A 27,139-nucleotide genomic window follows, 5' to 3' on the forward strand; every position below is an offset into this window, starting at 1 on the left:
CAGAACTCCTGAATCCTTTTCGCAATCAGTAGTATTAAGATCTACATTATTTAGTTTATATGTGGCATGGTTATTTAACTGTCCAACATTTAGAACTTTGCATTTGTCAATATTAAACTGCATCTGCCACTTCTCCGACCATTGCATCAGTCTATTCAAATTATCCTGGAGTGTTCTAGTGTCCTCATTAGAATGAATTGGACGGCCTATTTTGGTGTCATCAGCGAATTTGCTTATGTCGCTATTTATTCCCTCATCTATGTCGTTTATGTAAATTGTGAACAACAAGGGGCCCAACACTGACCCCTGAGAAACACTGCTTGTGACGTGCTCCCATTCTGATTTCGCCCCATTTATGCAAACTCTCTGCTGCCTATTTGTCAACCATGCCTCTACCCAGGAAAAAATTTCTCCTATTCCGTGTACCTTAAGTTTCCTCAATAGCCTCTGATGTGGAACTCTATCGAAAGCCTTACTGAAGTCCATATACACAATATCATATTCATTACCATGATCTACCTCCTCAAACACCTTAGTGAAAAAAGTTAGTAAATTCGTAAGACAGGAATGCCCCTTTGTAAAACCGTGTTGAGATTCATTAATCAATCTGTGCCTATCAAGATGGCTACGAATTGCTTTGGCAATTATTGATTCCATAAATTTTCCCACTGTGGAGGTAAGGCTTATTGGTCTATAATTCGAAGCCAAGGACCTGTCACCTGCCTTGTAAATAGGTGTTACATTTGCCATTTTCCACTTATCAGGCACTATGCCAGTTTGTAGTGATATGTTAAAAAGATTAGCCAAAGGTACGCTAAGTTCCTCTTTACATTCCTTTAACACCCTTGCAAACAATTCATCAGGACCTGGGGATTTGTTAGGTTTTAGTTTCTCTATCTGAGGACCATGTCACTAGTTACCGCAATCGTACATAGTTTATTATCCTGTTCTACATAATCTATTATTTCAGGAATATCGCTAGTATTTTCCTGGGTGAAAACTGAGAGGAAGTAGGTATTGAGAATTTCACACATATCCTTATCACTGTCAGTGATCTGACCAGAGTTACTCTTAAGTGGGCCAATCTTGTCCCTAATCTTACTTCTGTATACCTGGAAGAGCCCTTTTGGGTTAGTCTTTGAATCCCTTGCGGCCTTAGCCTCATAATCCCTTTTTGCTTTTCTTATTCCTTTCTTTATTTCTCTTTAGTTGAATATATTGATTTCTTAACTGCCCATCCCCTCTTTTGATACGCCTATATATGCCTCTCTTTTGACCAATGAGATGTTTTAATCTATTGTTCATCCATTTGGGATCATTTTTGTTAATCTAATTTCCCTACTTGGAACAAAAGTTGTCTGGGTAGCTAGAACTATGCTCTGAAAAACGTCATATTGGCAACCAAGATCACTTACCTGACCCATAATCAGGACATTCCAATTTAGCCCACCCAGGTAATTTTTCAGTCCCATGAAGTTGGCCAAGCGAAAATCTGGGACAGAGATTTGATTGAAGTTATCTGGGTAATTCCATGATATATTGAAACTAAGTGATTTGTGATCACTTTCCCCAAGCTCATCATTAACCTCAAGATTATTAATTAGTGAATCTTTGTTGGCAAGAACCAAGTCAAGCAGATTGTTTCCTCTAGTTGGTTCTGCCACAAACTGTTTTAAAAAGCAATCTTGAACCGTATCAAGAAAGTCACTAGACTCAAGATTTCCTGTCATATTGTTCAAATCAATTTGTCTAAAGTTAAAATCTCCCATTAACACAACATTTTCATATTTAAATGCCTTATGAATTTCATCCCATAACAGCTTACTGCACTCCCTATCAAGGTTTAGGGGCCTATAAACCACACCCAAAATTAATTTGTCACGACCCTCGAGAAACTGTAGCCAAACAGATTCTGTGTTCGATGTTTCTAATCCTATATCATGTCTAAGACAATTTAAATTTTCTCTGGCATACATCGCCACACCACCACCCTTCCTGTTGACCTTATCGGTGTGGAATAGTTTATAACCCTGTATGTTGCATTCAGAAAGCATTTCTCTATCTTTCAGGTTGAACCGGGTCTCTGTTATACCAATAATATCTATATTACTTGCACTTGCAAGTAATCTTAGCTCATCTATCTTATTTCTTAGACTTCCATCTACTGTTACCATTACCATTTACTGTTACCATTACCATCCACTGTTACCATTACCATCTACTGTTACCATTACCATCTACTGTTATCATTACCATCTACTGTTACTATTACCATTTACTGTTACCATTACCATCCACTGTTTCTATTACCATCTACTGTTACCATTACCATCTACTGTTACCATTACCATCTACTGTTACCATTACCATCTACTGTTACCATTACCATCTACTGTTACCATTACCATCTACTGTTATTATTACCATCTACTGTTGCCATTACCATCTACTGTTACCATTACCATCTACTGTTACCATTACCATCTACTGTTACCATTACCATCTACTGTTACCATTACCATCTACTGTTACCATTACCATCTACTGTTACCATTACCATCTACTGTTACCATTACCATCTACTGTTACCATTACCATCTACTGTTACCATTACCATCTACTGTTACCATTACCATCTACTGTTACCATTACCATCTACTGTTACCATTACCATCTACTGTTACCATTACCATCTACTGTTACCATTACCATCTACTGTTACCATTACCATCTACTGTTACCATTACCATCTACTGTTACCATTACCATCTACTCTTACCATTACCATCTACTCTTACCATTACCATCTACTCTTACCATTACCATCTACTGTTACCATTACCATCTACTGTTACCATTACCATCTACTGTTACCATTACCATCTACTCTTACCATTACCATCTACTCTTACCATTCCCGACTTGATGTCAATAACGGAGAAACTTGAGACTTAATTTAGTGAGTGATATCAAGAGCATATACATCAAGCATCAAGGTGAGGGTATAATGTTTGTCAGGGAATATTACAAGTGCTTCTTGACGCGGGTCTTAGTAATATGACTACACACAGCTGGAGCTTCTGGCCATATGTTCGAGTCCTTCCACTGGCTTACCCGCCCATCTCAACAAAAGTCATGGTTATGAATATACCCAATTAACAACTGTACCCCTAAGTTCAAGGATCTCACTAACTTAAGATTTTCAAAGTTGATGAACCTAAACTTGAGCTTGGTAAGTTACTAAAAAAAATAATTTTGCTGTACTGCATCTCTGGAAAATATTATGCATTTTGGTTTAAAAAAAAACAGGTAAGCAAACAATAGAATATATTTATTAGAAAACGTCTCTGTCCTGGGAACTTGATCACTTCTAACACACCCAGATTAATGTGACATTATATATAGGCGGAGAGTGAGAAGTGACACAAATTAAACCAATTTGTCGGTATTAATTACCAAGGTTTATACTATTATGCCTTTTTAACACCCCAAATTTGCTTTTATACCAGTGGACACATTTTTTGCTGTGGTATAGAGGTGTGGCATGACGCAAAAAAAAAAAAAAGGTTGTGAGCCACTGGTTGAGACAGTTTCTAAACCCTCTTGTTGATACCAGAACCTTCACACGGTGATTGGAACCTTCAGACTATGTTTATAATATTTTTATTGTTTCTGAAGTCTTCAGTGACTGGAAACTCCAAGTGGTGTTTGGAAACTCCAGATGGTGTTTAGAGACATTACAGGTGGTGTTTGGAAGCTCCAGGTGTTGTTTAAAAGCCCCGTAAGGTGTATGATAAGGAATCACAAGTCTTCAGAATCCTCAGTATCTGCTTCTGTCGCTATGCCTCTGAAAACAATGATGTCCAGTTATTATTATTAATAATAATAATAATAATAACAATAATAATAATAATAATAATAATAATAATAATATTATTATTATTATTATTATTATTATTAATATTATTATTATTATTATTATTATTATTATTATTATTATTATTATTATTATTATTATTATTATTATTATTTATTACTATTATTATTAAATCCGCTAAACTTACAGGATTTAAACAATGACTGAGAAATATGATCCGAGGAAATAGAAGGTAATAGCTCCACCTCCTGGGATGAAGAGCCCCTGGAGCAGGTAGGTTAGGTAAGGTAAGGTTTGTCAGGAAACAAGACAAGTGTTTCCTGACGCGGGTCTTAGTCTTATGATGACCCGCAGCTGGAGCTTTTGGTCATCTGACCGAGGCCTTCTACTGGCTTACCTGTCCACCCCTTTAAAAATTAATGGTTATTCTAATTATCTTTTTGGAGCAGAGAGATTATCTGTGGAAGTGAAGGAAGGTGGTGGTGGTGGTCTTACCGAGGACTGTGGGGAGTCGAACCGTGACGACGTCCCTCGTGGTTTCAAGCTCGCCTTGGGGATGTAACTGACCACCTGGTGAGATAACATAAGATAAGATTTTGTTCGTATATTTAATCTCGAGGGTTAGCCACCCAGGATAACCCAAGAGAGTTAGTGCTTCATCCAGGACTGTCTGTCTTATTTCCATTGCAGTCCTTCAATCTTGTCCCCCAGGATGCGACCCACACCAGTCGACTAACACCCATGTACCTGATTACTGCTAGGTGAACAGGACGAAAGGTGTAAGGAAACACACTCAATGTTCCACCGGGAATTGAACCACGGACACTTAGTGTGTTCGTGGTTACCTACCAGGCCACGGGCCCAGCTAGCAGAGACAACTTGTTTGAACAAGAACACGAAAAAAACCCACTTCACGTTACAAACGAACACTTGTTTATTTGTCAGGAGAAGTGACCCGGGGGATTCGAACCCTGTGGTCCAATTATTCAATTTATCTACCGACAGTCGTTCGTTACAGCACACCAAAGCTGGGGACAATTTGAAGCCGATCGGATGAGGCGTTCTGAGGTTACTGGCGACTAGTTAGCTTATTCAGGTACAGGTACATATAAGTATAATTATCATACATAGTGTCCGGGACCCAAGACTGTTCCACAGCCTCCCACCCAACGTACCCACCTAACATACCCACCCAACATACCCGCCCAATATACCCGCAAGTACCAATAAACCCCTGACTGCCTTCAAGAGGGAGCTGGGCAGATACCTAAAGTCAGTACCTGAACAGCCAGGCTGTGGTTCGTACGTTGGACTACGTGCGGCCAGCAGTAACAGCCTAGCTGATCGGGGCCTGATCCGCCAGGAGGCCTGGTCAAGGACCGAGTCGCGGGGGCGTTGACCCCCGTAACACCCTCCAGGTAGTAACATACGTGTAAATTACCTGGGATAGCCCCAATGTGTCTTGTGTTGTGGCAGCGGCAGCGGCAACAGGAACCTTGTCCTCTATTTTTACTTCTACCTGAGGTTCCCAGCAGCCCAGTGATGACCTAATCAAGACCCGCATAACACTAACATGTGTGGATACCCAGAATGATATAAAGCAACTGCAGAAATCACCCAAAAGTTCACAAATTTACCAACTAATAGGACTCGTACTAGCAACTCCTACCCCGCTGCCACTGAAGTGATACTCCACAACATTCACCCATCACCCATCGCCTACTATTCACCCGAAGCCACAGCCAATGGACAAGGGTCAGAACAATAAAAGAAGATCCAGTAACCAGCTAAGGACTCCTAACATCAAAGGTGAGAGCAGTAATAACACGAGGAAAACTTGTGGTACTGCCAGCCAGGACACAACCCTCATCACCCACCGACACCACCACAACACACGACAGACAACAACAAACATGGCCGCCTCTACAGTCCAAGATAACTCCTTCCCAGTATTTGATGTCAAGATCACCGACCCAGAAATAGCTAAACTCCTTATGATTCAGAACCAAACGATCACCAAACTAACTCAAGAAATGCAGGAACTAAAGGCTAGCAATGCAGATTACCTCAACAAGATCACTGCTCTAGAACATAAACTAGACACTCTAGAACAACAAAGCAACACCCACACCCGGTCCCTAGACACCATCAACACTCTAAAAGACCAAGTCACCCTACTTACTACCAACATTACAGAGGAAAGATCAAGAGTGGACCAACAACTTGCCAATGTCATAACCAACTTCCAAGACCATAATGACCAACAGCAGCTATCTGACGCTGTTGTAGTTAACAGCAAACATCTCCCAGCCACAGTCACCCAAGAGACCTGCATGGAGACCACCCTACAGCTTATCAAGGACCACCTTCGCCTTAACATACGTAGTGATGACCTAAAGGATTGCAAACTGATGGGCTACCAAGCAGGTAAAAAAACAGTGCTGTTAAAATTCCAAACTAGCCTACAAAGAAACAACCTACTAAAAACATCTATTTCTATGAAAACTGATGTTTACGTCAATGAGTGCCTTACCAAAACAAGACAAAACCTTCTTTATCGGCTAAGAAAATTGCGCTATGCCCAAAAAATCCACCAGTGCTTTGTGAGGGATGGAAAAATAGGAGTTAGGAAACAGCCCACTGGGAAGAGATACTTCATCTCCACAGAACATGACCTTAAAACATTCCTAAGTGAGGCTGGACTAACAGAATCAGAGTAAAGTGCAGATAATACCCATAGTCCACCGTTAGTGTTATATTGTCATAAATTTGTGCCCCCCTAAAATTCTAATACCCCAACTACTTTTGATTGTCATTGTTGTATTCAACGACCATTCTACCTCATAGTCTTAATTGTGTTTAATATCTACAGAATCTATCTCCTTTTTTACAACTTACCACATCACTGTTCCATCTTATTTTTTTATAAACTAACCATAACTTGTCTTCAATAATTCTACCTCACTTTAAAAAATACTCAATTGCCCAATTTTATTCTAAATCCCTATTATTGCCCAATTTTACTTTAAGCTATATTGATCAAAATTATTGTAAACTTCTTTTATTGACCATTTTTATTCCATACTTTTTTAAACTAGTATTTTCAACTACAACTTTTATATTATCCTGTCTACCATCTTACTAGCATATTATAACCAAGTCATTGCCATTTTTATTTTTATCATTTTTTTTATTATTCTTTTGCTACCTTAATTTGTGTATTTTATCCTGTCAATTTAAATCTAATTATACTTTAATTCTTGTAAACAACTTATATAAGACCTTAGTGCAATTACAATTGAGAGTCTTGTTCCTTTATTATATTATTAGATTAATCACAGTTTTACTCTAGCTCATTCTAGCTCAATACATAGTCAATACCAAATTCACTATACTAGACCATAGTGTAATTACTAGTGAGAGACTGGTGCTATTTGTAATTTGTACTTTTATATTATTAGACTAAACCTAGTTGTACTATAGCTCATTCTAGCTCAATACATAGTCAATACCAAATTCACTATATTAGACCATTGTGCAATTACTAGTGAGAGACTAGTGCTATTTTTAATTTGTACTTTTATATTATTAGATTAAACCTACTGTACTTTAGCTCACTCTAGCTCAAAACATAGACTCCACAAAAGTCATTATTAGACCTTAGTGCAATTACAAGTGAGAGTCTTGTTCTATTTGTAATTTGTATTTTTATATTACTAGTTTATACCTAGTTGTACTTTAGTTCATTCCAGCACAACACATAGACAACATCAACTTCATTATGTGTAGTAGTGACTATACTCTACATGACCAAAATACTCTAGCTATATACTTGTCCAAACTTCCCACCACTACAGATATCAGTACTAGAACTCAACACACAACTCAGGATATAAATAACCATAATTTAAACCTAGAAGATGATTGATCACGTTGACCCTGATCTAAACCTCCATAATCTGACACCCAATCAAAACCTATTGGAAAGTAACTGCCTTTATTACACAGCATCACAAGCCACCACTATCCTAAACAATGCTAAAAGTCTATCAGTACTTAACTACAACATCAGGTCCTTAAGCAAACACTATGATGACCTCCTAGCACTCCTTGAATCACTAAAGACACCCTTCTCCTGCATTATTCTTACTGAGACCTGGCTTAAGCAGGACACAATAGATATCTACCCTCTACCAGGATACACAGCAATTCACAACTGCAAACCAAACCAAGTTGGGGGTGGTATTGCAATCTATTACTCTAACCAATTATCTTGTCTTAGCACCACTTGCTTTAGTGATGAATATGGGGAATACATTTTTGCTAATTTTACTGTAAAAAACCTTAAGACGCCTATAACAATCAGTGCCATTTACCGGATACCTCACACAAACATCCCAAATTTCAGTGAAAAATTAAAGTCAATAATAACAAACAGACAAATGAATAAGCACCACCTTCTCTTAGCTGGAGACTTCAACATCAACCTTGGCTTACTAGATGATCAGCCTGTAACTGATTTCATCAACAATATGAACAACACACTTCTCATACCAACAATAACTAAACCAACCAGGCTCACTGAGACAAGTGCAACCATAATAGACCACATATGGACCAATATACTAGCCCCCCTTAAATCAGGGATAATCACAGATAGCACTACAGACCACTACCCTACCTTCCTCCTGACAAACATTAGTAAACCACCACTTGAATACAACAAAGTCTCATTTAGACTCCATGACGAGGCCTCAGTAAGGAAGTTCACAGCTGACCTAGAGACTGTTGATTGGCCTACAGAATTCTCCAAGGCCAATGGTATTGATGACTGGACAGACATTTTTCTTAACAAATTACTTAGACTATACAACAAACATTGTCCTATAAAAACAAAACAGATCACAAACAAACGGCTTGGTTGCCCATGGCTAACCAGCACCATTCTGAAATCCATTGACAAGAAACACCAATATGAAAAGCAATATAGACAGGGCTTAATACACAAAGATATTCTTAAACACTATTCATCAGCTCTCACCAAAGTAATAAAGAAAGCCAAACAACTATACTACTCCAGCAGATTCACAGACACTAGAGGAGATATAAAAAAGACCTGGAAAACACTCTCTCAGATTCTAGGGACCCACAAACTGAGAAAAACCAAGAATATTGTCCTAACTAAACCTAATGAAACACCACTACATCCCACTGACACAGCTAACAAGATAAACGACTTCTTCTCAACCATAGGATCTAATCTCGCCAGTAAAATCCCACATACCAATGCCCATGCCGGGGACTACCTAGATGGGAATTTCCCTAATTCCTTCTATCTTGCACCAACTGAGCCCACGGAAGTCACTGAGATTATAAAGTCACTTAAAAATAACTCGGGGAATCTGTCTCATGTCCCACCATTACTGTACAAGTGAGCGGCCCATGTCCTTTTGCATGCTATTTCATTACTTTTTAACAAGTCACTAGAGACTAGCACCTTCCCGAAACTACTCAAGATGGCAAGGGTTACACCAATACATAAAGGTGGTGACCCTACAGACTTAAACAACTATAGGCCAATATCTAACTTACCATTGCTATCCAAAATCTTTGAGAATCTCGTGCACAGGAGACTGTATTCATTTATAATGGCTCAAAACATACTCAACCCCCTGCCAATTTGGATTCAGGAAAAATAAAAGCACTAATGATGCAATCATAAAAATGCTAGATCTGCTTTACACAGCATTGGAAAATAAGGAATATCCACTAGGAATTTTTATTGACCTAAGAAAAGCTTTTGACACAGTAGACCACGACATCCTACGCCACAAACTTGATCATTACGGTATAAGAGGCCATGCGCTTGCTTATTTCAAATCTTACATTACTAATAGGTATCAGTACGTCACCATTAAAGACACAGCATCAGCAACACGGCCACTTGATACTGGAGTTCCGCAGGGAAGTGTCCTTGGTCCCCTGCTCTTCCTCATATACATCAATGACCTTCCAAACGTATCCCAACACCTGAAACCCATTCTCTTTGCTGATGACACGACTTATGTCATCTCTCACCCTAATCTTGCCACCCTCAACACCATTGTGAATGAGGAGCTGATTAAAATATCGACTTGGATGACAGCCAATAAACTTACGCTTAACACTGACAAAACCTACTATATTATGTTTGGTAGCAGAGCAGGAGATGCACAAATTAACATTAAGATTAACAACACTCTAATTACCAGAAATAATGGGGGCAAATCCTAGGCTTATACCTTGACAACAACCTAAATTTCAGCACCCATATCCAGCATATAATCAAAAAAGTATCCAAAACGGTTGGGATCCTCTCCAAGATACGATACTACGTGCCGCAAAATGCCCTTCTCACACTATACCACTCATTTATCCATACCTCACCTATGCTATTTGTGCTTGGGGATCAACTGCAGCAACACACCTAAAGCCAATAATAACCCAACAAAAAGCTGCAGTAAGAATAATCACTAAATCCCATCCCTGGCAACACACCCCCCCACTCTTCATAGACCTAAACTTACTCCCTGTTCAGTACATCCACACTTACTACTGTGCAATCTACATCTACAGGGCCTTAAACTCTAATATCAACCTTGACCTAAACCGCTTTCTTGATAGTTGTGACAGAACCCACAGGCATAACACCAGATACAAACATCTCTACGACATTCCCTGTGTCCGGCTAAACCTTTACAAAAATTCAATGTATGTCAAAGGCCCTAAAATCTGGAATACCCTACCTGAGAACTCTAGAACTGCAGACACATTCATCACCTTCAAAACTACCATTAGAAAACATCTTATCTCCCTGATACACCCCGTCAACTAACTACACGAATACCACCTGGTGGTTCACACACTCACTCACTCATTTGACCATAAACAGAAATATTAATCTCAATCTTAAAATAATGAATCCTGTGATACTCCAATACTGAAACTATGTACTGTGCCAAAACAAAAGCATTCACATTGCTAAACTCACAAACTAGTATTTAGTCACTTAGCCATAATACCAACTTACCTCATAATTTGTAATATTTTACAATTAAGAATAAAACTAAGTCTGCCCGAAATGCCTAGCCATGCTAAGCGTTCTAGTGGTACACTCTGTAATCACAATTTTACTACATGTAAACCACACAATAACCAAATTTCTGTAAACTCAGCATTGTAATCCTTATAGAGAATAAACTTTGAATCGAATTGAAAAATAGTCAAGGTGGCTGTTTTGCGGTTATCTCTCTTCTATTTTCTGTCTCCCACACGAGAGACAGAGAAAAGATAAAAAATAGCAGGGCACAAAAGAGTATAATACCCACCGGTTCCACAGAAGACTGGGCATGTTGGTAGCTGGAGTGACTGGAGTGCCCAGGACTGTACCTCCCGTCATTGTAAAGATCGTGAACGTCTCTCCTGGGGCTGAAGCTAGTATCTATGTACAGGTCACGGGGCGGTGGAATGCGCTGGGGGCTGTAGTGGGCTGCACTGTACGGATCATGGGCTGTTCTCTGTATGGGGGTTGAGTGGGCAGACCCCTGCAACGACCCACCTCCACCACCTGTCATCTGCGTCCCACCTCCACCACCTGTCATCTGCGTCCCACCTCCACCACCTGACTTCCGCACCTGCTGCTTCTTACTGTCGCCAGAAAAGTATTCTTAAATACGCTTCCTACTTAAAAGAACATATAACAATAACACGAATGCGTCAGCTGGAAACATGCATTTCCTAAATACGTGTGTTCCAAATATGTGTCCAACATATGCATGTTGGAAATCGTGAAAAAAGTGACATAATGTAAATCGTGAATACCAGATATATTCATTATTTTTTTTTAACACATAAATACAGATTTAATATTATGTTGTGTTTTTCCAGGGAGTTTTTTTTTTTCAGATTTCAATAATGGGTTGAGAGTACTGTGTTACTGATGTGTAGAATCTGCTAGATAGCAGGCCGACAGCCATCCCAGGAGGCTGACAGCCATCACAGGAGGCTGACAGCCATCACAGGAGGCCGACAGCCATCACAGGAGGCCGACAGCCGTCACAGGAGGCTGACAGCCATCACAGCAGGCGGACAGCCATCACAGGAGGCCGACAGCCATCCCAGCAGGCCGACAGCCATCACAGGAGGCCGACAGCCATCATAGGAGGCCGACAGCCATCACAGGAGGCCGACAGCCGTCACAGGAGGCTGACAGCCATCACAGCAGGCGGACAGCCATCACAGGAGGCCGACAGCCATCACAGCAGACTGACAGCCATTACAGCAGAGAGACAGTCATCCAGGCAGATACTTACTAAACGACGGCAGCGATGAATACAATAAGGGCCGCACCGAAGACCGAACCAAGTACCGAGACAACGATAACCCAGGCTGGTGTCTTGCTGCTTTCGTCTGGCACTGTTGACGATATATATATGTTCGGGTGAGATATAAGCAACTATTGGCAGAAAGGTGGGCTGGTGCCAGTATGAGTAGTGGGGGGGGTGGGTTGAAGAGGATTGGAATAGTTTTAAAAATGCAGTATCAGAATGTGGGGCAGAAGTTTGTGGTTATAGGAGGGTGGGTGCAGGAGGAAAGAGGAGTGATTGGTGGAATGATGAAGTAAGAGGTGTGATAAAAGAGAAAAAGTTAGCTTATGAGAGGTTTTTACAAAGCAGAAGTGTTATAAGAAGAGCAGAGTATATGGAGAGTAAAAGAAAGGTGAAGAGAGTGGTGAGAGAGTGTAAAAGGAGAGCAAATAAGAGTGGGAGAGGCCCTGTCAAGAAATTTTAATGAAAAAAAAAAAAAATTGGAGTTAAAGAAATTAAGAAAGCCTAGGGAACGAATGGATTTGTCAGTTAAAACAGAGAAGGGGAGTTAGTAGATGGGGAGATGGAGGTATTGGGTACATGGCGAGAATATTTTGAGGAACTTTTAAATGTCGACGAAGAAAAAGAGGCGGTAATTTCATGCACTGCCCAGGGAGGTATAACATCTTTTAGGAGTGAAGAAGAACAGGATGTGAGTGTGGGGGAGGTGCGTGAGGCATTACGTAGAATGAAAGGGGGTAAAGCAGCTGGAACTGATGGGATCATGACAGAAATGTTAAAAGCAGGGGGGATATAGTGTTAAAGTGGTTGGCATTTTTATTTAATAAATGTATGAAAGAGGGGAAGGTACCTAGGGATTGGCAGAGAGCATGTATAGTTTCTTTATATAAAGGGAAAGGGGACAAAAGAGACTATAAAAATTATAGAGGAATAAGTTTACTGAGTATACCAGGAAAAGTGTATGGTAGGGTTATTATTGAAGGAATAAGAGGCAAGACAGAATGTAGGATTGTAGATGAGCAAGGAGGTTTTAGAGTGGGTAGGGGATGTGTAGATCAAGTGTTTACATTGAAGCATATATGTGAACAGTATTTAGATAAAGGCAGGGAAGTTTTTATTGCTTTTATGGATTTAGAAAAGGCATATGATAGAGTGGATAGGGGAGCAATGTGGCAGATGTTGCAAGTATATGGAATAGGTAGTAAGTTACTAAATGCTGTAAAGAGTTTTTATGAGGATAGTGAGGCTCAGGTTAGGGTGTGTAGAAGAGAGGGAGAATACTTCCCGGTAAAAGTAGGTCTTAGACAGGGATGTGTAATGTCACCATGGTTGTTTAATATATTTATAGATGGGGTTGTAAAAGAAGTAAATGCTAGGGTGTTCGGGAGAGGGGTGGGATTAAATTATGGGAAATTAAATACAAAATGGGAAGTGACACAGTTACTTTTTGCTGATGATACTGTGCTTATGGGAGATTTTAAAGAAAAATTGCAAAGGTTAGTGGATGAGTTTGAGAATGTGTGTAAAGGTAGAAAGTTGAAAGTGAACATAGAAAAGAGTAAGGTGATGAGGGTATCAAATGATTTAGATAAAGAAAAATTGGATATCAAATTGGGGAGGAGGAGTATGGAAGAAGTGAATGTTTTCAGATACTTGGGAGTTGACGTGTCGGCGGATGGATTTATGAAGGATGAGGTTAATCATAGAATTGATGAAGGAAAAAAGGTGAGTGGTGCGTTGAGGTATCTGTAGAGACAAAAAAAATTTATCTATGGTGGCAAAGAAGGGAATATATGAAAGTATAGTGGTACCAACACTCTTAAAAGGGTGTGAAGCTTGGGTTGTAAATGTTGCAGCGAAGAGACGTTTGGAGGCAGTGGAGATGTCCTGTCTAAGGGCAATGTGTGGTGTAAATATTATGCAGGAAATTCAGAGTGTGGAAATTAGGAGAAGGTGTGGAGTTAATAAAAGTATTAGTCAGAGGGAAGAAGAGGGGTTGTTGAGGTGGTTTGGTCATTTAGAGAGGTTGGATCAAAGTAGAATGACATGGAGAGTGTATAAATCTGTAGAGAAAGGAAGGCGGGGTAGGAGTCGTCCTTGAAAAGGTTGGAGGGAGGGAGTAAAGGAAGTTTTGTGGGTGAGGGGCTTGGACTTCCAGCAAGTGTGCGTGAGCGTGTTAGGAGTGAATGGAGATGAATCGTATTTGGAACCTGACGATCTGTTGGAGTGTGAGCAGGGTAATATTTAGTGAAGGGATTCAGGGAAACCGGTTATTTTTATATAGCCGGACTTGAGTCCTGGAAATGGGAAGTACAATGCTGCACTTTAAAGGAGGGGTTTGGGATATTGGCAGTTTGGAGGGATATGTTGTGTATCTTTATACGTATATACTTCTAAACTGTTGTATTCTGAGCGCCTCTGCAAAGACAGTGATTATGTGTGAGTGAGGTGAAAGTGTTGAATGATGATGAAAGTATTTTCTTTTTGGGGATTTTCTTTCTTTTTGGGTCACCCTGCCTCGATGGAAGACAAGTATCCACAAGTATCTGCGAGTATCCATAATTATCTACAAGTATTTATAAGTATATAAAAGGATCTAAAAGTATTTGCAAGCATCTATAGGTATCTACAAGTATCTATAAGTATCTACGAGTAAAAGTATTTGTGAGGTCACTTCCATTCTTTTCATTTTAATTTCAAATGTTTACTGTGTTAATATTTGGTGGTTTCAGGGTTGACTTGTAGCTTTATGTAGCAGTATATGTCTCGTGACGGTATATGTCTCGTGACGGTATGTCTCGTGACGGTATATGTCTCGTGACGGTATGTCTCGTGACGGTATATGTCTCGTGACGGTATGTCTCGTGACGGTATATGTCTCGTGACGGTATGTCTCGTGACGGTATGTCTCGTGACGGTATATGTCTCGTGACGGTATATGTCTCGTGACGGTATATGTCTCGTGACGGTATGTCTCGTGACGGTATATGTCTCGTGACGGTATATGTCTCGTGACGGTATATGTCTCGTGACAGTATATGTCTCGTGACGGTATGTCTCGTGACGGTATATGTCTCGTGACGGTATATGTCTCGTGACGGTATATGTCTCGTGACAGTATATGTCTCGTGACGGTATATGTCTCGTGACGGTATATGTCTCGTGACAGTATATGTCTCGTGACGGTATGTCTCGTGACGGTATATGTCTCGTGACGGTATATGTCTCGTGACGGTATATGTCTCGTGACAGTATATGTCTCGTGACGGTATATGTCTCGTGACGGTATATGTCTCGTGACGGTATATGTCTCGTGACGGTATGTCTCGTGACGGTATATGTCTCGTGACGGTATATGTCTCGTGACGGTATATGTCTCGTGACAGTATATGTCTCGTGACGGTATGTCTCGTGACGGTATATGTCTCGTGACGGTATATGTCTCGTGACGGTATGTCTCGTGACGGTATATGTCTCGTGACGGTATATGTCTCGTGACGGTATGTCTAGTGACGGTATATGTCTCGTGACGGTATATGTCTCGTGACGGTATATGTCTCGTGACAGTATATGTTTCGTGACGGTATGTCTCGTGACGGTATATGTCTCGTGACGGTATATGTCTCGTGACGGTATGTCTCGTGACGGTATATGTCTCGTGACGGTATATGTCTCGTGACGGTATGTCTCGTGACGGTATATGTCTCGTGACAGTATATGTCTCGTGACGGTATGTCTCGTGACGTCTCGTATATGTCTCGTGACGGTATATGTCTCGTGACGGTATGTCTCGTGACGGTATATGTCTCGTGACGGTATATGTCTCGTGACGGTATGTCTCGTGACGGTATATGTCTCGTGACAGTATATGTCTCGTGACGGTATGTCTCGTGACGGTATATGTCTCGTGACGGTATATGTCTCGTGACGGTATGTCTCGTGACGGTATGTCTCGTGACGGTATATGTCTCGTGACGGTATGTCTCGTGACGGTATATGTCTCGTGACGGTATATGTCTCGTGACGGTATATGTCTCGTGACGGTATGTCTCGTGACGGTATATGTCTCGTGACGGTATGTCTCGTGATGGTATATGTCTCGTGACGGTATATGTCTCGTGACGGTATGTCTCGTGACGGTATGTCTCGTGACGGTATATGTCTCGTGACTGTATATGTCTCGTGACGGTATGTCTCGTGACGGTATATGTCTCGTGACGGTATGTCTTGTGACGGTATATGTCTCGTGACGGTATGTCTCGTGACGGTATATGTCTCGTGACGGTATGTCTCGTGACGGTATATGTCTCGTGACGGTATGTCTCGTGACGGTTTGTCTCGTGACGGTATGTCTCGTGACGGTATGTCTCGTGACGGTATATGTCTCGTGACGGTATATGTCTCGTGACGGTATGTCTCGTGACGGTATATGTCTCGTGACGGTATATGTCTCGTGACGGTATTTTATGTACACTGTAACTCCGGGGGACGGGAGTATCTCATGGGGACGGGACTATCTCCGGGGTACGGGAGTATCTCCGGGGTACGGGAGTATCTCCGGGGGCCGGGTGTATCTCTGGGGGACGGGAGTATCTCCGGGGGACGGTAGTGTCTCCGGGGGACGGGTGTATCTCTGTGGGACGGGAGTATCTCCGGGGGATGGTAGTGTCTCCAGGGGACGGGTGTATCTCCAGAGGACGGGTGTATCTCTAGGGGACGGGAGTATCTCCGGGGGACGGGTGTATCTCCAGGGGACGGGTGTATCTCCAGGGGACGGGAGTATCTCCTGGGGACGGGTGTATCTCCAGGGGACGGGTGTATCTCCGGGGGACTGGAGTATCTCAAGGGGAGGGTGTTTCTCCAGGGGACGGGTGTATCTCCAGGGGACAGGAGTATCTTCGGGGGGCGGGTGTATCTCCAGGGGACGGAACTATCTCTGGGGGGACGGGTGCATCTCCGGGGGACGGGTGCATCTCCAGGGGATGGGAGTATCTCCAGGGGACGGGTGTATCTCCAGGGGACGGAACTATCTCTGGGGGGACGGGTGTATCTCCGGGGGATGGGAGTATCTCCAGGGGACGGGTGTATCTCCAGGGGACGGAACTATCTCTGGGGGGACGGGTGCATCTCCGGGGGACGGGAGTATCTCCGGGGGACGGGAGTATCTCCGGGGGACGAGAGTATCTAACGAGGGACGGGTGTTCTCCAGGGGACGGGAGTATCTCCAGGGGACGGGAGTATCTCCGGGGGACGGGTGCATCTCCGGGGGACGAATGTATCTCCGGGGGACGGGAGTATCTCCAGGGGACGGGTGTATCTCCATCCATGGGACGGGTGTATCTCCAGGGGACGGGAGTATCCCCGGGGGACGGGTGTATCTCCAGGGGACGGGTGTATCTCCAGGGGACGGGTGTATCTCCGAGGGACGGGAGTATCTCTATGGGACGGGTGTATCTCCAGGGGACGGGTGTATCTCCAGGGGACGGGACTATCTCCGGGGGGACGGGTGCATCTCCGAGGGACGGGAGTATCTCCGGGGGACGAGAGTATCTAACGAGGGACGGGTGTTCTCCAGGGGACGGGAGTATCTCCAGGGGACGGGAGTATCTCCGGGGGACGGGTGTATCTCCGGGGGACGAGTGTATCTCCGGGGGACGGGAGTATTTCCGGGGCAGACAACGGGTCACCGGTGACTGGCCGCCGGTCCCAGGAACTACGACACTTCTCGTTCTGTGATGACCATCACCTCTACAAGTACCTACGAGTAAAAGTATCTAAACGTATCTACAAGTATCTATAAGTATTTACAAGCATCTGCAAGTATCTATAAGTATCTACAAGTATCTATAAGAATCTTCAAGCATCTATAAATATTTACAAGTATCTATAAGTATCTATAAATATCTACAAGTATCTACAAATATCTATAAGTACAAACAACTATCTATTAGTATCTAGAAGTATCTGTAAGTATTCATAAGTATCTATAAGTATCCATATCTTCAAGTATCTATAAGTATCCATATCTTCAAGTATCTATAAGTATCCATAATTATCTACAAATATCTATAAGTATCCATATCTACAAGTATCTATTAGTATCTACAAATATCTATAAGTATATGCAAGTATCTATAAGTACCTACAAGAATCTACAAGTGTCTGTAAGTATCTACAAATATCTACAAGTATCTTTAAGTATCTACAAGTATCTATAAGCATATATAAGTATAAGTATCTACAGGTATCTACAAGTATCTATAACTATCTGCGAGTATCTGCGCATGTCACCTGTTTACTAGTGAGTCTTGAGTACTTAGAGCTGAGTACTGATCACTAAACGCTGAGCACTAACCTTGAGGTAGTGCTCAGCGGACTCTAGTAGAGTTCTAACCTGAAGTGGGGCTAGTGTGGACTCTAGGAGAGTACTAACCTTGAAGTGGGAGTAGCATGGACTCTAGAAGAGTACTAACCTTCAAGTGAGAGTAGCGTGGACTCGAGGAGAGTACTAACCTTGAAGTGAGAGTAGCGTGGACTCGAGGACAGTGCTACCAGTACTCTGGTCCACTAACACGACCAACACACTCAGCCGCTGACCAGCCTGAGTTGCCTGTTACCAGGATGACATGTTGGGTTATCTTGCTTCTTAAACACACACACACACACACACACACACACACACACACACACACACACACACACACACACACACACACACACACACACACACACACACACACACAAATCGGCCTGACCTCACTGGAGGACAGGAGGGTCAGGGGAGACATGATAACGACATATAAAATACTGCGTGGAATAGACAAGGTGGACAAAGACAGGATGTTCCAGGGAGGGGACACAGAAACAAGAGGCCACAATTGGAAGTTGAAGACACAAATGAGTCAGAGAGATAGTAGGAAGTATTTCTTCAGTCATAGAGTTGTAAGGCAGTGGAATAGCCTAGAAAATGACGTAGTGGAGGCAGGAACCATACACAGTTTTAAGACGAGGTTTGATAAAGCTCATGGAGCGGGGAGAGAGAGGGCCTAGTAGCAACCGGTGAAGAGGCGGGGCCAGGAGCTAGGACTCGACCCCTGCAACCACAAATAGGTGAGTACAAATAGGTGAGTACACACACACACACACACACACACACACATCACAAACGACCACACAAAAAAAATTTTTTTTCTTTCTGTGGTATAAAAAAATGGGTTGCCAAACAGAAGGACAGAGAACCATGGGACTGTTGGATGAGCCTGGGAGGGAGGATTGGGTGGCAGAGCTCATGAAAATGGAAGAAAAGTGGGGAAGAAAGCTAGAAGAGCTTAGCAAGAAAATGGAAGAGAGGATAGCTGCAGAGAGCAGGAAATTGGGAGCTACAAGCCACAGCAGCAGAAGCTAAGATACAGTGCTTAGAAGAGAAACTAAAAAAGCTGAAACAGTCCAAAGAACCAAAGAGCCATATTCGCATGACATCAGAAACTACTACAACAGTTACAAACGAGGGGACTGTAGGGAACAAAGGAGTTTAACTGTATGAATAAGGTCCTATCAGACCACCGTGGAGCCAAGGAAAAGATGATGACACACCAGGAACTAAGGAAGGGACTGAAGAAAATGAAAGGGCCAAGCTATATGCAGAAGCCCAAACAGACCATGGCAGTCCCCAGGAAAGGCTGAGAAGAACAAATGACAGACCACAGAGCACAGGGACATCAGACAGAAAAGAGATTGAAAGAAGAAATCCTGCAGTGGAGGCAACCAAATCGACTAAGGGGATGCAAAGAGAAATGCAGTGGGAGGATGAAAGGGAGAGGTCAGTTTTTGTTTATGGGCACCAGGAAGTTGAAGGGGAAACTTATAAAGCAAGAAGGCAGGAGGAGAAAAAAAGCAATTGAAAGTATCATGAAAGCAATAGGAGAGGATAATATGACCCAGTTGACAAATTTTCTGAGAATAGGGAAGTTTGCGAGAGGAAAAAAAAAGCCAGTCAAAGTGATTTTCAAGGCAGAAACAGATTGAAACAGGATCCTGCAAGAGAAAGCACGACCAAGGGTCATGCCGACATACCAAAGGGTGTACCTCGACCACGACAGAACACAAACAGAAAGGCAGAAACTGAAAGAGAGGGTACAAAGACACAAGGAGGAAAGAGAGGCACAGATGGAGATGAGCAGAAGAACACAGACTCAGGAGGAAGAACAAATACAACCTTCCTCAGAACCACCTACAGAAGGACCTCAACCATGACAACCCCAATGCAACCAAACAATCTAACCCAAAACCCACTGTTATGACCTAGGTCATAATGAAATTAATTTATGTATTATCCACTTAATATTATACTCGGGGTTTCTTTAATATTAGCTAAATTAAAGATTCCACTAGTTTATAATATTATCTGATTTAGGAATATACTCAGGTATGATGTGTTTATATATAAATATATATATATATATATATATATATATATATATATATATATATATATATATATATATATATATATATATATATATATATATATATATATATTTACGTATTTTGAGTAATGTTAGGTAGGTAGGTAACAGCTGGCTAAAAGTTGAAACAAGGTATGTCCTTGGAGGGTAGTTTAGCCTACTATTCCCTCTTCCCTTTGTCGAGTTGATGTCATGTATGGATTAACTGTGTTAATTCAGTTCGCTCTCTCTGCCGACTCAGTGTGCATTGACTGAGCTACCCTCCAGTCCAGTACTCCGCCTTATTCTCACTTGGATAGAGAATTCTGTTGTAGAAACTCCTGAACCAGCTTGTGGTTTATTGTGAAGTGAAGTCTGCGGACAATTATATACTGTTACCTTCAGGTTACGATGTGACGACCAGTGTCAAGCTTAGAACTTTGTGATATATTCCTTATGCCAGGGAGTTACTCAGCGAAAGTGTTAATTCTCAATATATGTACTTGCTTACAAGTAATGTTACTATTGAGGAAGCAGTAATATTCCTCTGATCATTAACAAGTGTAGTGACCATATTGACATAGTCTCCAGAGGAGGTCTGTGATGTACATTCTATTTAAGAGTTTTCTTGTGTGAAGGAAAGTTTCTGACCAAAGTGATATTTAATAGATATTTGTGAATATCTCAGAATTATTTAAGCTTTTAAATAAAAAGAAACTAGAAAGGACTGAGTAACTATTATTTGTGCCTTACATTTCTAAGTTTGGAAATATCTTCTCATTCTATGAAGTGTATTGTTACGGAGTGCACTAACCTGGCTAAAGATTAAGATTCGAACCGTAACACCCACACACTGTACCCACTGCCCCCACACTCCCTCATCACACACTCCAACCCCACAGAAGCCCCCCATAGTTTCCAGCCAGGTCTCCTGCTCCCCCAAGGTTTGGTACACAAATGCAGATGGAATAACAAATAAATGTGAAGAGTGGCATGATAGAATCAAGGAGATGTCCCCAGACATCATAGCACTTACAGAAACAAAACTAACTGGGATGATAACAGATGCACTCTTCCCACCCAGATATCAGATCCTGAGGAAAGTTAAAGGGAGCAGAGGGGGAGGAGTTGCATGGATCATTTAAAACCGATGGGGATCTGAGGAAGTGGAAGAAATGGCCAAGTGGGCAAAATGGACTATGTAGTAGGTACAATTCAGTCTAGGGGACACAAGGTAGTCATTGCAGTGATGTACAACCCGCCACAGAACTGCAGGAAGCCAAGAGAAGAATATGAAGAGAGCAACAGAGCAATGGTGGATGCACTAACTGAGGTAGCCAGAAGAGCTCACACAGGTAGAGCAAAGCTGCTAGTCATGGGCGATTTCAATCACAAGGGGATTGATTGGGAAAACCTGGAGCCACATGGGAGTCCTGAAACATGGAGAGCCAAGTTGATGGATGTGGTACTGGTAAACCTCATGCATCAACATGTTAGGGACACTACCAAACAGAGAGATGAGGATGAACCAGCAAGACTGGACCTTGTAATCACCCTGAGTAGTTTGGACATCGAGAACATTACATATGAAAGGCCCCTCGGAGCTAGTGATCACATGGTTTTGAGCTTTGAATACATAGTAGAGTTACAAGTGGAAAGGGTCACAGGAGTAGAATGGGAGAAGCCAAACTGCAAAAGGGGGGACTACACAGGCATGAGGAACTTCCTGTAGGAGGTTCAGTGGGAAAGAGAACTGGTAGGAAAATCAGTAAACGAAATGATGGACTACATGGCAACAAAATGCAAGAAGGCAGAGGAAAGGTTTGTTCCCAAGGGCAACAGAAATAATGGGAAGACCAGAACGAGCCCTTGGTTTACCCAAAGGTGAAGGGAGGCAAAAACTAAGTATGCAAGAGAATGGAAAATGTACAGAAGACAAAGGATCCAAGAATATAAAGAGATTAGTTGAAGAGCAAAAAACGAGTATCTGTGCATACTCGTTTCTTGGAGGGACGCCAAGCAACAGTACGAAAACGACATAGCATCGAAAGTCAAGTATAACCTAAAGCTGTTGTAAAGCCACATCAGTTGGAAGACAACAGTCAAGGACCATGTAATCAGGCTGAGAAACGACCAAGTATGTGGGGAGCTCAACATGTGATTTAAGGAAGTATTTGCAATGGAGACAAAAAGGACTCTGGGAAGTCAGAACAGGAGGGTACACCAACAAGGAATATACAAGTGCTGGATGAGGTACAACTGAGGAGGAGGTGAAGAAGCTGCTAAATGAACTTGATACCTCAAAGGCGGTGGGACCGGACATCTCTCCATGGACCCTTGGAGAGGGTGTTGTTAGTGTGTGCCACTAACAACAATTTTCAACACATCTATTGCAACTAGGCAGACACCTGAGGTACGGAAGATGGCAAATGTAGTCCCCATTTTTAAGAAAGGAGACAGACACGAGGCACTAAACTACAAAGCAGTGTCATTGACGTGTATAGTATGCAAAGCCAAGGAGAAGATTATCAGGAGGAGAGTGGTGGAGCACCTAGAACAGAATAAGCTTATAAACGACAACCAGCACCGATTCAGGTAAAGAAAATCCTGTGTCACAAACCTACTGGAGTTTTATGACAAGGAAACTGCAGTAAGACACGAGAGAGAGGGGAGGGTAGATTCAATTCAATTAAATTCAATTGAAGTTTATTCTCTATAAGGTTACAGTGTGGGGTTTACAGGTTTTGGGTATTGTGTGGTTTACATGTTATAAAATACTAATTACAGAGGGGGCCACTAGGACGCCTAGCATGGCTAGGCATTTCGAACAGACTTAGATTAATTCTTAACATTAAATCCTTACAGATTATGGTATTAAGGCTAAGTGACTACATCATAATATATGAATTTAGCAATGTGAATGCTTTTATTTTGCACAATACAAAGTGCCTATATTGGAATATCATAGGCAAGCTTATGACTAGTTAGGATTTATTATTTTAAGATTAGTATTTCTGGGTTTATAGTCAGTGGGTGAGTGTAATTGTGAACCACCAGGTGGTTATCATGTAGTTAGTTGTCGGGGTGGATCAGGGAGATAAGATGTTTTCTAACTGTAGTTTTGAAAGTGACGAATGTGTCTGCAGTTCTAGAGTTTTCAGGTAGGGTGTTCCAAATTTTAGGTCCTTTGAAATACATTGAATTTTTGTAAAGGTTTAGTCTGGCTCTGGTGGCCTGGTGGTTAACGCTCTCGCTTCACACGGTGAGGGCCTGGGTTCGATTCCCAGCCAGAGTAGAAACATTGGACTTGTTTCTTTCCACCTGTTGTCTATGTTCCCCATCAGTAAAATGGGTACCTGGGTGTTAGTCGACTGGTGTGGGTCGCATCCTGGGACACTGACCTAAGGAGGCCTGGTCACAGACCGGGCCGCGGGGGCGTTGACCCCCTGAACTCTCTCCAGATCTCTCCAGAACACGGGGAATGTCATAGAGATGTTTGTGTCTGGTGTTATGCCTGTGGATCCTGTCACAACTATCAAGAAAGCGTTTTAGGTCAAGGTTAATATTGGAATTTAAGGTCATGTAGACATAGATTGCACAGTAGTAAGTGTGGATGTACTGAACAGGGAGTAAGTTTAGATCTGTGAAGAGTGGGGGTGTGTGTTGCCAGGGATGGGATTTAGTGATTATTCTTACTGCGGCTTTTTGTTGGGTTATTATTGGCTTTAGGTGTGTTGCTGCAGTTGAACCCCAAGCACAGATAGCATAGGTGAGGTATGGATATGTAAGTGAATGGTATAGTATGAGAAGGGCAGTTTGCGGCACGTAGTATCGTATCTTGGAGAGGATCCCCACTGTTTTGGATACTTTTTTTGTTATGTGCTGGATATGGGTGCTGAAATTTAGGTTGTTGTCGAGGTATAGGCCAAGAAATTTGCCCTCATTATGTCTGGCAATTAGAGTGTTGTCGATCTTAATGTTAAGTTGCGCAACACCTGCTCTGCTACCAAACATAATATAGTAGGTTTTGCCAGTGTCAAGTGTAAGTTTATTGGCTGTCATCCAAGATCAGGGTGGGAGATGACATAAGTCGTGTCGTCAGCAAAGAGAATGGGTTTCAGGTGTTGGGATATGTTTGGAAGATCATTGATGTAAATGAGGAAGAGCAGGGGTCCAAGGACACTTCCCTGCAGAACTCCAGTATCAAGTGGCCGTATTTATGAGGCTGTGTCTTTAATGGTGACATACTGATACCTATTAGAAAGGTAGGATTTAAAATATGCAAGCGCATGGCCTCTCATACCTTAGTGGTCAAGTTTGTGGAGTAGGATGCCGTGGTCTACTGTGTCAAACGCTTTTCTTAGGTCAATAAAAATTCCTAGCGGATATTCCTTATTTTCCAATGCTGTGTAAAGCAGGTCTAGCATTTTTATAATTGCATTTACTTGATTGTATTTACTTGGATTGCAAGAAGGCCTTCGACACAGTTCTTCACAAGAGATTAGTGCAAAAGCTAGAGGATCAGGCATCCATAACAGAAAGGGCACTGCAGTGGATCAGAGAATACCTGACAGGGAGGAAACAGCGAGTCATAGTACAACGAGGTGTCAGAGTGGGCGCCTGTGGCGAGCGGGGTTCCGCAGGGGTCAGTCCTAGGACCAGTGCTATTTTTGGTATATGTGAATGACATGATGGAAGGGACAGACTCGGAAGTGTCCTTGTTTGCAGATGATGTGAAGCTAATGAGGAGAATTAGATCGGATGAGGATCAGATAGGACTACAAAAAGACCTGGACAGACTGCAAGCCTAGTCCAACAACTGGCTCCTCCCTGCCAAATGTAAAGTCATGAAGATCGGGGAAGGGCAAAGAAGACCGCAGACGGAGTATGGGCTAGGTGGCAAAAGACTGCAAACCTCACTCAGAGAAAAGGATCTTGAGGTGAGTATAATACCGAGCACATCTCCTGAGGCTCACATCAACCAGATAACTGCTGCAGCATATGGGCGCCTGGCAAACCTGAGGATAGCATTCCGATACCTTAGTATGGAATTGTTCATGACTCTGTACACCGAGTACGTCAGGCCCATATTAGAGTATGTAGCACCAGTCTGAAATCCACACCTGACCAAGCACGTCAAGAAATTAGAGAAAGTGCAAAGGTTTGCAACAAGACTAGTTCCAGAGCTAAGGGAAATGTCCTACGAGGAGAGGTTAAGGGAAATCGACCTGACGACACTGGAGGACAGGAGGGACAGGGAAGACATGATAACAACATATAAATTACTGCGAGTAACTAACACGGTGGACAGAGACAGGATGTTCCAGAGATGGGACACAGAAACAAGAGGTCACAATAGGAAATTGAAGACTCTGATGAGTCAAAGGGATGTTAGAGAGTATTTCTTTAACCATAGTCTGGCAAGCGACGTAGTGAAGGCAGGAACCATACATAATTTTAAGACGAGGTATGATAAAGCTCATGGAGCAGGGAGAGAGAGGACCTATTAACGACCAGTGAAGACGCGGGTCCAGGAGCTATGAATCTACCCCTGCAACCACAAATAGGTGAATAGAAGTAGGTGAGTACACACACACACACACACACACACACACACACACGCGCGCGCGCGCACACACACACACACACACACACACACACACACACACACACACACACACACACACACACACACACACGGGTCACAATTGGTAGTTGAAGATTCAGATGAATCACAGGGATGTAATGAAGTATTTCTTCAGTCACAGAGTTGTCAGGAAGTGGAATAGTCTGGGAAGTGAAGTAGTGGAGGCAGGATCCATATATAGCTTTAAGAAGAGGTATGATAAAGCTTATGGAGCAGGAAGAGGGACCTAGTAATGACCAGTGAAGAGGCAGGGTCAGGAGCTGTGACTATCCGTGCAACCCCAACTAGGTGAGTACACACACACACACACACACATACACAACCGAGGAAGAAGTGAAGAGGCTGCTAAGTGAGCTAGATACCTCAAAGGCGATGGGGCCGGATAACTTCTCTCCATGGGTCCTGAGAGAGGGAGCAGAGGCACTATGTGTACCATTAACAACAATCTTCAACACATCTATCGAAATAGGGCGACTACCTGAGGTATGGAAGACAGCAAATGTAGTCCCAATTTTTAAAAAAGGAGACAGACACAAAGCATTAAACTACAGACCAGTGTCACTGACATGTATAGTATACAAAGTCATGGAGAAGATTATCAGGAAAAGGCTGGTGGAGCACCTAGAAAGGAATGAGCTTACCAACGGCAGCCAGCACGGTTTCAGGGATGGGAAATCCTGTCACAAACTTACTGGAGTTCTATGACATGGTGACAGCAGGAAAACAAGAGAGAGAGGGGTGGGCACATTGCATTTTTTTGGAGTGTAAGAAGGCGTTTGACACAGTTCCACACAAGAGATTAGTG

General features: G+C 42.3%; 1 protein-coding gene across 1 annotated transcript in view; it reads right to left on the reverse strand.

Moving 5' to 3' along the window:
- Positions 1 to 3,551: 3,551 nt before the first annotated feature.
- The window catches only part of LOC128695107 (uncharacterized), a gene marked incomplete at its 5' end in the record, with an annotated part of 115,053 nt that continues 91,465 nt past the window's right edge, over positions 3,552 to 27,139 (reverse strand). Inside the window, 5 exon segments of the mRNA XM_053785521.2 lie at positions 3,552 to 3,847; positions 4,373 to 4,447; positions 11,245 to 11,563; positions 12,229 to 12,331; positions 18,757 to 18,853. Of these exon segments, the coding sequence (XP_053641496.2) occupies positions 3,821 to 3,847; positions 4,373 to 4,447; positions 11,245 to 11,563; positions 12,229 to 12,331; positions 18,757 to 18,853 (621 nt within the window).

This window comes from Cherax quadricarinatus, chromosome 35, assembly GCF_038502225.1.
Source record: "Cherax quadricarinatus isolate ZL_2023a chromosome 35, ASM3850222v1, whole genome shotgun sequence".
Lineage (NCBI taxonomy): Eukaryota > Metazoa > Arthropoda > Malacostraca > Decapoda > Parastacidae > Cherax > Cherax quadricarinatus.